Consider the following 11,262-nt stretch of genomic DNA (forward strand, 5'->3'; position numbering starts at 1 on the left):
GATTTCTTTCAAGATGTCTTTGAATCAAGACATAAAGTGTGTCTCTGTGCATCAGTGCTTCACGTCCTGGAGATGAAATAATTAAATAAAAAAGAAGTGAGGAGTGTTTTAGCAGGAGAATGGTGGTTTCATTTTTTTCAAATAGAGAGTGCAAGAGTTCCCGCAGTGTAATTAGTGCCTCTTTTGGTGCTCAGATTAGGTTTCATGTCATCAGACTGCTGTTTTAGAGGTTTTTCCACACCATGAATATTGCAAACATTAGTGCATGAATTCGTCTATGGGTCGCTATTTTGTGCTGCAGCTCTTTGCTCCAAAGATCCCAAAATGAATGTTTTTTTTCGCTCCAGAGATCCTCAGGCTGCAGACTGTATTTCTGTGTTTGTGGGCTGCACTCGTGGTGATACTCCTCGCTCTGCACACTGTTCTAAAAAGTGCTGAGTGAAGCAGTATAGCGCTCGCCTAAGGTGGAAACATATGGTCTCTCTGAGTGGAACCAGCAGTAATGTAAAAACCATCCCGGTCTCTCCTAATCTTCTCCACAGCAGCTGAAATATGTAGGATGAAGTGTGTGAGGCTGGCCTGAGTCATATCATATTCAAAAATATTACTTTGGGTCTGATTTAAGCAGCTTCTCAGACTAAATAGCTGTTCATTTTCAACATTATTTTACCATAAAAAGAAATGTCTACTAAAGCCCCGTTTCCACCAAGCAGTCCGGTTTGGTTTAGTACAGTTTGGTTCAGTTCGGTACGGTAAACCCTGAATTTGCTTGCGTTTCCACAGCCAACTGTATCCTTATTTGTTAAACGGAGTGTAAGCCAGATGGAGATAGCTGCGTCAGCTATGTAATAGTGTGACATCATAGCAGCCCAACACAGTGTAGCCCGCTATTAATTAAGTTCAACAAAGAAGAAGAACGGGACACAGTAAACAAAAGGGACCCTGTAGGGTTGGATCGGTACCCTTGGCACCCCAACAGAAGGGTACCAAAAAAGTAGGACGCTATGGATCCCTTATTTTGGTACCATTCCCAACTTTAGACGGTGGAAACCACAATAAATGGGTACCAAACAGAACCAGACCTCTTGGTGGATACGAAAACTCTTAGGCATGTATTACCTTATTTCCTCTGGTGTTAGGCTAAAGTAAAGAATACCTTACATCTTAAATTATTGACCAAGGAACGTCCATAGTTCAAACAGACAACAATTTTCCATTGGTACCTTCTGAGAGTTGAGAAACTAAAACTTTTTCCTTATTCTTTGGAAATGTGCTCAAATTTCTGTCCTTTCTGGTGCTGCATACTGACACCGCAACAGCATGGGTAGGGAGGTAAAAAGTGTATCCTAAGACCTGGCATGAATGCATACAGTATTCTACAGCCTTTTTTTTCTGTCTTTGTGCTGCTGCTTCGTCTGGTCTCAGTCTGAAGATGGTAAATTATTCATCAGTTGAGGAAGTTTAAACACTGCTCCGAGAGCAAGGGAATGTAAACGTGGATAGTCTTGCATCATTCATCCGCTTTACATCTGAACCTTCAGAAACATGCATTGCAGGCATGCACACACACAACTGTAGCAGTAATCCAAGAGTGTCTCATACATGCACAGATGTCTAACTCCTTGTCACTAGGGAGACTTTTACAAAAACCAGTTAGAGAGACTAGGAGGGAAATATGCTGAGGGACCGTGTAGTACTCTGAGTGATGTCTGGGAGGATTTCTTTCCCTCACTCTTTCTTATTCCTCCTATCATGCTCTTTCTCTCTGTGCCAGTTGCTTCAGCAGCAGCAAGGCCTGCAGGGGGCGACGGGAAAGCGATGCATCTCTGGGGCACGTGCACGCTGCCTGCCATAAACCAAAAACTCATTAAAGTGTCCTCTCTCCCCCTGCACAGGGCTTATAAAACCATTGACGACGATGACCTGAAGTTTCCCCTGATCTACGGCGAAGGCAAGAAGGTAAGAAGTGGTCAGACCGCCGCTGGCTGGCTGAGTTACTCGCCTGGCCTTGTGTGTTTCGCTGTAATCAAAGCTCTCCAGGGCACCATTACTCAAATCCCCGACCCCAGCCCCTACACATCCCCCCCCCCCCCCCCCCCCCTCCCCCACGTCACTGTGTGGAGGAGACAGCCGCTGAAAAGCATTCCTGTTGCCTTTCTCCACAAGTATTCATAACCACTGACATATAGCACTGAAAGCATCTGATCTAATTCAGTGTGTTAACACACTGTCCCATTTCCCTCTCACATCACACTCAGCTTGGGAAGTTAAAAAGCTGTTGCAATGTGTTTTACATTGTAATATGTATGAATAAAAAAAAAAACCTAAATAAATAAGCAAATGGAAAGGGGAAAAAAATCTGGAGGGGAATCTGTCCATGTTTCAAAATAAAATAAAAACTGGGCCTCTCAGCATTCACACGTTAATCGCGATACAATTAAGGTCTGAAATTAAAGCATTAATTTTTTTTAACCACATTGATCGAATGTAATTTTGTCCCTTTAGGCGCGCCGTAACTAAGCCACCACACAGACAGCTTTGTCTCTTTGCAGGCACAGTGATGTAAAAGAACGACACCACTGTAAAAAAAAAAAAAACTCTCAGACAGCTCAAGTCAAAAGTAATATCCACCTCGCGACATCAAACATTTCCCCCATTTTACATTCCTCTGTAGCTGTTTTCATTCACTTTTTGATCTGTATCAGGTTCCTTTTTCCGTGGTTAAGTTAATGCTGTAACCTTGAGTTTACCTCAAATTCTTTCAAAATAAAAGCAGTTTCCTATCTCAACCGGGAATAAAGTACCCTTGGCTTAAACCAGTTTAGTAATCCCAAAAAAAAAAACCTAAAAACATTTTTGCAATGCAAAATAATGGAATTTCAAACATTTGTGTAAAAATTAGATTAATTGCAATTAAATATTGAATTTCAGCATTTAATGGCAGATTTGAAAAAAAATATAATTTGACAGCCCTAGAAAAAAAAGCATTCATTATACCAGCTACCTTTTAACAAAAGCTAAGACTAGCATTTAAGCACTTCACGTTAGCTTAGCTTGTAAAACATTAACTAGTCAATCAATCAATCAATCAATCAATCAATCAATTTTTATTTGTATAGCGTCTCATAACAAGTGTTATGAGTTGACGCTATAACGTTATAACAACTAGTCATTTGTTCCTGCTAAAATTATGCTTGCTAAGTTATGTTAGATAATAAGATGCTAACTAGTTATTTGTGTCAACTAAGATCATGTTAGCGAACTTCTGTTAGCAGGAATGATGTTAACTAGTTATTTGTTCCAGTTAACATTGTATCAGCTTGGAATTTTGAAGTCCCCATGAAATTAAAAAAATATTTATCCCCCTTTAATCCGGCGTTCCTGTTTTAAATCTTCATTTATCTGCCAGATATATTTCAATAACGCAACATCTGAGTATTTTTACACAAAATAACTTTCCTTTCTTTTCCTGGCAAACTTTCAAATGTCTGATGACTCATCCTGCATTCAGGGGCGCTTATTCATTTCCTATTCAACCAATTAAATTCATCCCAATGTTTTGTCTCGCCTTCTGTCTTCTGATGCGGTAGTAAGGGACTCTTGAACTTCTGTTTCCTGGGGACTTTAAGCCTTTCCGATTTAGTTGTGTAAATCTACCAAAAGGAAGTCTTAGATTTCAGCCACTTCCAAACTAAATGTAATATCTAGTAAGTGGCTGAATGCTGACCTAAGCATTTGTTGTTTTATTGTGTAGAACTATCAAACCGTATATTCACTATTAGCCAGTTCTTAGCTTACAGTATTTTCTGGAAAGTGGCTGAATGCTAACTTTAACGGTTGATTGACCTTTGCTAATATTTAGTTTTAAGTATGAGCAGATTGTCCTCTGGATTTTCAATAAGAATGGTCTGTGTTTCTAATTAAACTGAAGGCAGCTAATTGAGAACATTTGTCAAAAACATTAACCCTAAATGTTTGACTAACTACACAGCACTACAGTATGACAGCTGTTGAGCCTCCCACACTGAGCATGAAAAAATAGGCGCCATGTCAAAAGGTCTATAGTCTCACAGCAGGTAACATGTAGCACTAAAACAGCTATGAGTCAAAGGTGAGACTCCCACCTGAGCCAACTCTTAGTGGATGAAAAATGTGTTAAGAGGCATATGAGAAGTGTCAATATGTTAATTGAATCTAACGTCCTTCAACCACTAACTTGCAGGAGATTCTTTTTAGTTGTCTGACAGGAGACATAAAAGAAAAGGTCAAAATCTCAGCACACTGTTCATGGCATTTTCCTTTCCCCGGTGATGCTGTACATGTGGCGCTGTGCAGCGTCTTGTCCTTGTGGCACTGAAAAGGTCAGAGAGGAAACACGATAGATCTGAATATGTTTAACTGTGGCCTCCTCTAGTTTTCAGCTGAACCCAGACAGACAGTAGATTTACATTTGACTGATGACTGGGGCAGATGTCACCCCACAGCGCTCCCCTGCCTTCAACCACGTACGGGTTCACCCCTGCACAGTCGGCCGTGCCCACGTCGTGTCCTTTGAAGTGAGGCGCAGAGATGGATGTCTAGATAGAAGAGTGAGGGGGGCTTTGTGCGAGGGAGAGAAACGCCAGAGCACTTCAAAGCCCGGCGTGCAGCTCGCTGGGCCCCAACGCTCAACAATTAATCCCAGGATGTCTCCCCTTCTCCGCCGGAGAAGCTTTGCCGCCACTTTCAAGCGCTCTCGCTTCTCCCCACCTCTCTGTCTCCTTCCCTTCTATGTCTCTGTTCTGCATACTGATTCAGGCTCTTTGCTACCAGGCCTCAGTCGCCCTCATACTCTCTCCTCGTCCTTATGTGGCTCCCCTGTCACACATGCTGTACAGTAGATTCAATTAGCCCAGTTCCCTAGAAGCCATTTTTAGAAGCGGCAGTGGTGATCTGTGCAGATAGAAAGAGTCAATAAGAGTTTTGTAAAGCTTACAAATGAGTTTGATGGGGTCTGGGGCTCATGGAACCACAACTGGAAGGTGCTGTCTCGAAGCGTGTGTTTATTTGCCTGAATGCTGCTCATACATCCAGATACTCGAGGAATGTACCATGCTGGTTTCTCTTTAAAATAATAAGGGATGAATGCATAGGCTCACCGAAGCAAACTAAAATCATATTGTGTCTTTAACTTAGTCTTACCTTCATCCTAGGATGTTTCCCCCAAAAATAATTCAGTATGCAAAACAACAGTAACAGCATATTAATATGACTGATACAAACGCTGACAATAAATTAGAGCAGATTCATGTCAAATAGAAACTTACACAGCTTCTCTGGGCTGAAAAGATAATTGCCGGTTTTTACAACTATGGTCTTGTAAAAGTTAGCCAAACTGAATTGGAAGCTTAAAAAGACAAAAAACACACCTCCTAAAGAAATGATTCAGAACTGAAGATTAAGATCCAACCTGTCTCCCCACATTCACACACTGATGGTAGAGCTTGCTATGCAAAGTGTCCATCAAAAGCAACTAATCCCATTCATACACATCCATACACCACCTACCAAGCAGCGGGAGTAACTTGGGGGTTAAGTGTCTTGCCCAAGGACACATCGGGCATGTAGCTGTAGGAGCTGGGGATCGAACCCCCGACCTTCCGGTTAAGAGATGACCGACTCTACCAACTGAGCCACAGCCTCTCCAGACAAGCCAATCCCTGCACACTACTGTGTGAGTGTGTTGTTTCTATTTGGTTTCTAATTGAGTTTCCATTCCTTCGTATCTTTGCAGGCTCGTGTGCTGGCAACCATCGGGGTCACCAGAGGTCTTGGGGACCACAATCTCAAAGTGCACGACTCAAATATCTACATTAAACCCTTCCTGTCCTGCTGCCCAGAGGTAAGCTCCATGTTAACTGTTGTCCTTCATCACTTCATCCTTCACTGTTTGCACATTAAGATGGAATAACTTTTTCCATCAGACCGAAACCAGAGTGACAATGACAGTATTTTATAACTTTAAGTAACATTTATTCTTTTGATATACTCAGTTGTTGCTGAAAACATATAATCATCATACACTTACTGGTACATGGCATTTGAGCCGTTATGAGTATGCGACTCACATCATCACTTCATCATTTATTTTATGGTGGAACTTTCCTTTCACTTTGCCTTCTCACCTCTCTGTCCCGATAAAATGAGCGCACGGTGGTAATGATGTATAATGACTTTAGCCATTAACAGTCCACACTGTGAACTGCGTGGTCAACGGGCACATTAACATTCCCCACCAGCCGCCGCTCTCAAATGACTCCTTTCCTTCCCGGTGTCTGCTGCTCATGATTGCAGTAGTCGCAAAGCCCACAAATTCCCTTGATCTTTAATTCATTGCCCTCGGAGTTCAGTCGTAGTTCATCCTCTTTTTTTTGATGTTGTGTTGTTGTTTTTTCATTTTTATCATAATTGCTATTGGTGATGTGAGCAAATTTTTAAGTACATGTCCAGTAAGATGTTAAATGCAGGAATTTAAATGTGTGGGAGAGCTCAGGGAGCGCCTCGTAGTAATCGTGCAAACACGTCAAGTTAGAACCACTGATTTCTTTTTGTTGGGTTGTACGAAGCAATTCTTACGAAAGAGCTAACCTTGACACGTACAGTCGTCAGATTATCCTCAGCAGAAATCAAATATTGGCCAAGGGTCAAAAATGAAATGCATGAGTCAGCACCTCTCCTTCAGAGATGTTTGTCAGTGTTTAAATCCTCATTGCAAAATCGATTCCAAGTACTTCTATCTGTTCCATGGATTGATAGACTCTGTGCTTTTCTCTCCGTCAAAGTGTGACTTAAAGCACAAGGTTTTCCATTACACAAAGGCTCACGATGCACACACACAGAGGTTAATCTGCCTGCGGCCTCAGCAGTTAGTTGGAGTATCTCCTGTGAATAGGCGACTCCCACTGTAGCAAAGGAAACACATGGAGCCACTGAACTATGCCAGAGTCCAAGGTCTCGATGTATTCTCTAGATATGTTCAGGCAGAGTAATTAGTAAAAGTGTTGGCCTCACAACAGTTGCCACAGTAACAGTTCTCCTCTCGTAAGGATGTCTTTGAAAGAAGAGTTAGCAGAAACATTTATAGATGAGGATGTGCCGAGGAAAAGGGAAATCTTATGGCAGTTTTGGTACTTTTTAGACACTTATGTCACCCCAGTAAGAGCCTCAGTTATTCTATTATTACACACCTTGTTTTGGACAGCTTTCTGGGACTATTATTTATGCTAAATGTATTTGATCCATCAGGAATATCCCAGTTGCACTTAAATACAGACATTTCAGTCATCCTTAGCTGTTTTTAATGTGCTAATTAACACATGATGTGTGCCAAGAATAATAACCATTAAACTAAGCAGATGAACATCAAACGTTATCTTTGATATACATTAGTCCGAAGTATGTTGGGAGTTTAAAAAAGGATAAAGAACACCAACCATGCTTACCAGTAGTCATGTGTTTTTTCAATTGGCTCTAGATGTTCACAACATACCCATAATGCATTGCCTCCCCCAAAAAAAAACAAAAAAAACAACAGCTGCTCAAAGTTGGGAGAACTGTTGAGGTTTTACTTAATGGATGATAGTTGTTCAAAAGCTTATGACAAAACAAAGAGAGAATTAATAGAAAGCTAGAAAGTATGTGTTTGCATTTCGACATTAGCATTCATTTAGCCTCCAACTTCTCATATAAACCCTGATAATATATCATAGCATATTACATGTAAAGAAACAAGGAAACTACTTTTCTAGCCGCTACATTTACACACTCAGACCATCCAAACAGTCCAATTTGAGCACAATTTATTTAACATGGCCAGTAGGTAAACAATGTGAATTGGTTTGCTGAGTGTAGCTAACATTAGCACCACTAGCCTTCGATCCGCCCTGCAGGTTAACATGCTAACGCTGGTTATGCAATGCAATCCAGTTTAACATCACACAGCCTACATACATATGTTTTATCTCATTTTTCTAGATAAAAAATACTGCCAAATCATTCTTCTCCTACTAGATGCTATCTATTCACCGTGCTTGTTTACATCTGGGTAGTAGAGACAGGAAAGCGGTTCCATTAACTGGAGCTTCAGCTCTTACAAAAGTGCAGACAATGTGTAAATGAAAAAACATTTCATATGACATCTTCATTGTAAATGAATGAGTCCATGCATCCCTAATTCATGCCCTCTTTTTACCCCCCATGCACAATAAGGTAAAAGTTTACCCTTTGGCTCAGTGCGAGCACGGAGCTGATGACGTTCTGGTGCTGGGAACTGACGGCCTGTGGGATGTCCTCTCAAACCAGGAAGTAGCTGAAGCTGTCACCTGTTTCCTGACAAACTGCGACCCCGACGACCAGCACAGGCACGTTCTACTCATCGGCCATCACGGCTGAACTTCCTCTCACCCCTTTTTTTTTGTAGAGGAGGAAAACTGTTTTCTTATTATGCAAATTTCCAAACATTTAGATAAGTAATTTCTCTGATGTCGAGGAAAAGCTTTTGAGACTATTAATAAGGCAATCTCACTCTTATTCTCTTGTTAGCGTGGTTGGTAGTGTAGTTCAAAAGTTCACCATCATTCAAATTTTCTTTCCTCATCTGGCTGCGGGCGGATGATTCTTAGACGAATATTATGTTAAATAATGATCAAGTGTTACTATCTTCTTATTGTACATCACAGCTGGTTGAGTGTGCTTTTATCTTCTATCACTTTTGTTTTATCAGGTACACAATGGCAGCTCAAGACCTCATAATGAGAGCACGCGGGGTGCTGAAGGATCGAGGCTGGAGGATATCTAACGACAGATTAGGCTCAGGAGACGACATCTCCGTCTACATCATCCCCCTCATGTACGGCAACAAGCAGAACTAGCAAAAACTTTGAAAGTACAAACAGAAACCAAATCATAACCCTCCCTGTCCAACTTATCCCCTGAATTTTTTCCTCACCCCCTTGTGCTCTTTTTGAAAGTGCTTTAATGTGGACTTCCCTCCTCTGCTAAAGGGATCAAAGACGTTTCTGGTCAGAGACGGGATCTCTGTCCAGGCTGTTTCCCTGTCAGTCATCTCAAAGCTGGATGATTTCTTTTCTCTCCCTCCTTTTTATAGTTAAAAGAACCTTAAAAGAAGCCATCTTGAATTTTGTTGTGGGGCAATGCCTGATGTTGAGAGCATGGACTCTCATAGATGAGGTGGTGACGTGCATCTCAGGATTGCTGTTGCAAACTATTGCACAATATTTATAAATGTAAAAAAAAAAAAAATGTAAATACTCCGAGGGGTAAGATTTGAAGAGTGTGTTCGGTTGAACACTTGTACAGTCTGTAAAAAAAAAAAAAAAAAAAACCTACCTGAAGACTGATGTGCTGCATTTTAATCACACTTCCGCTGTCCCATGTAGAGCTTTTAAATTTGCTTGATGGTAAGTTAGCTGGTTGTCTTAATGCTGCAGTTTTTGTTCAGTACCCCATTACAATGCATTTGCAGCTCACGATTTGAGGACAAAAGCTACCTTTATTGAAGAAACACTAAAAAGAAGAGCCAACTGAAGAAGATTTTCCAACAAGAATACAAAATCTGCTAATATAATCTGGCGGCCATTTTCCTATAATGTGAAGCTCAAATACTGGTCTTAAGAGATAATGTTCTCCTGTACCAAGTCATATATATGTTGAGAATCTAACCATTTGTCATCATCAAATAAATATATCCGATTTGATTGAACTAAAAAGGTTTAAAAAGTCGAAGTCCAACGAGATATCCGGCCATTTCTCAAACAAAGGAGTTAATCGCTGTGAGGCAACTTACATTAGCATTAGCTGCCATCCTAGCTTACATTTCTGTTTGATGGTGTTCCATGAAATTATTTGAAATGGCATAAAGATCTGTTGACAAACTCTTGAAAAGGTCTTTCATAATTAATAAACTCATTTTCTGTTGTAAGATGTGACACTTATCTAATGGTGTAAGCTTGGAAGCGGTCGTTATTGTTGGCTGTTGTCTCATCTGTAAGCTTAACAGGTTAGCATGTTGTGTTATCTTGAATACAGCTTCTTGTACATTCATATTTCTTTATCTAGTATCTTTTCTGTTGTTGATCATTCAAGTGGTTGAATATATTGAGCATTACGTCAGAGACAAAAGGCCAATATGTGTGATTACGTCGGTTATATCCAGCCCAGCTTTTACATTATTTATTAAAACGATAGTTATCTTTTGTGTTATCATTCACCATTAGACATCTACCTCATAATTTCTCCCCCCTTTTTTTGTGACACCCATTCCAAATGCTGTCATTATCTGCTTTAAGTGGCTGTTTGCATGCTACATCAGGTGCACCATGAGCTCCTCCCTGTGCCATTATTGTTGTGAATTTGCCCCCATACCTGCTACATTTATATGAATGTTTTCAGAAAAGCACTGAAGCACAAAAAAAACACAGAACTGTATGATGGCTCTGCTGTTTCACAAAATCTATTTTTTAATGTGTTCTGTGCTCTAAACGGCCATCGCCACGCCCATATACTTTTTCACCTTTTCTCTGAATCAGCTGGATGTATTTCCCCATTAAGAGAATCTTCTGAAGAGCAGGTGCCTCTAAAAATGTTCTTTTTTTTTTAAACATCTGTCACATTAAAGGAAACCGTACCATCATTACAGACATTTAAATAGATGCTACAAACATTATGTGTCTCTTAAATCATTTTGACCTTAACTCAGAGGTCCTCCACATGTAGTAATTTTCAGCTCCGGAACAATTGTGCACAACTATGTCTCTTAATCGCTGTAGTGAAGTAGTGAAGAATGGAACAGAGTAATATAATTTCAATGTAAAAATGTAAATATGTTTTCAGTGGACACAATTCTCTCCTTTGTAAGTGATGTACAGCTTACTGGAACAAGATGTAATTTGTACCGTTTGAGAATCCTAGTAACAGAGTAATAATGGTTTACATGCTCGTTTTTCTGCTGTATTAAAATTCAAATGGACAATTTTTTGCCTTTACACTTTCTTTCCACCTTCCTCCCTCTGCTGTGTCATTGATATGAGTGGGTGTAGAAGAACTGCTGATGACATACAGTATATAAGAAATCCTGGTTTAAATGGGTGTGTTATATAGAAGCACTAAGCAAACACGTATCCATACTTTTTATTAACATCAATTTTCCGTGATAACGAGTTGATTTCAGTTGTTCTTGCTATCTCAATGTTTGAATGAGCGGGT

General features: G+C 40.3%; 1 protein-coding gene across 1 annotated transcript in view; it reads left to right on the top strand.

Annotated features, from left to right (window-relative positions):
• Positions 1 to 11,031, top strand: part of ppm1h (protein phosphatase, Mg2+/Mn2+ dependent, 1H) — a 38,384-nt gene extending 27,353 nt beyond the window's left edge. The window contains exons 7-10 of the mRNA XM_061035870.1: positions 1,896 to 1,959; positions 5,774 to 5,881; positions 8,248 to 8,399; positions 8,762 to 11,031. Of these exons, the coding sequence (XP_060891853.1) occupies positions 1,896 to 1,959; positions 5,774 to 5,881; positions 8,248 to 8,399; positions 8,762 to 8,909 (472 nt within the window). The 3' untranslated portion in view covers positions 8,910 to 11,031. The remainder of the gene's footprint in view (positions 1 to 1,895; positions 1,960 to 5,773; positions 5,882 to 8,247; positions 8,400 to 8,761) is intronic.
• The last annotated feature ends 231 nt before the right edge of the window (positions 11,032 to 11,262 follow it).

This window comes from Labrus mixtus, chromosome 4 (assembly GCF_963584025.1).
Source record: "Labrus mixtus chromosome 4, fLabMix1.1, whole genome shotgun sequence".
Lineage (NCBI taxonomy): Eukaryota > Metazoa > Chordata > Actinopteri > Labriformes > Labridae > Labrus > Labrus mixtus.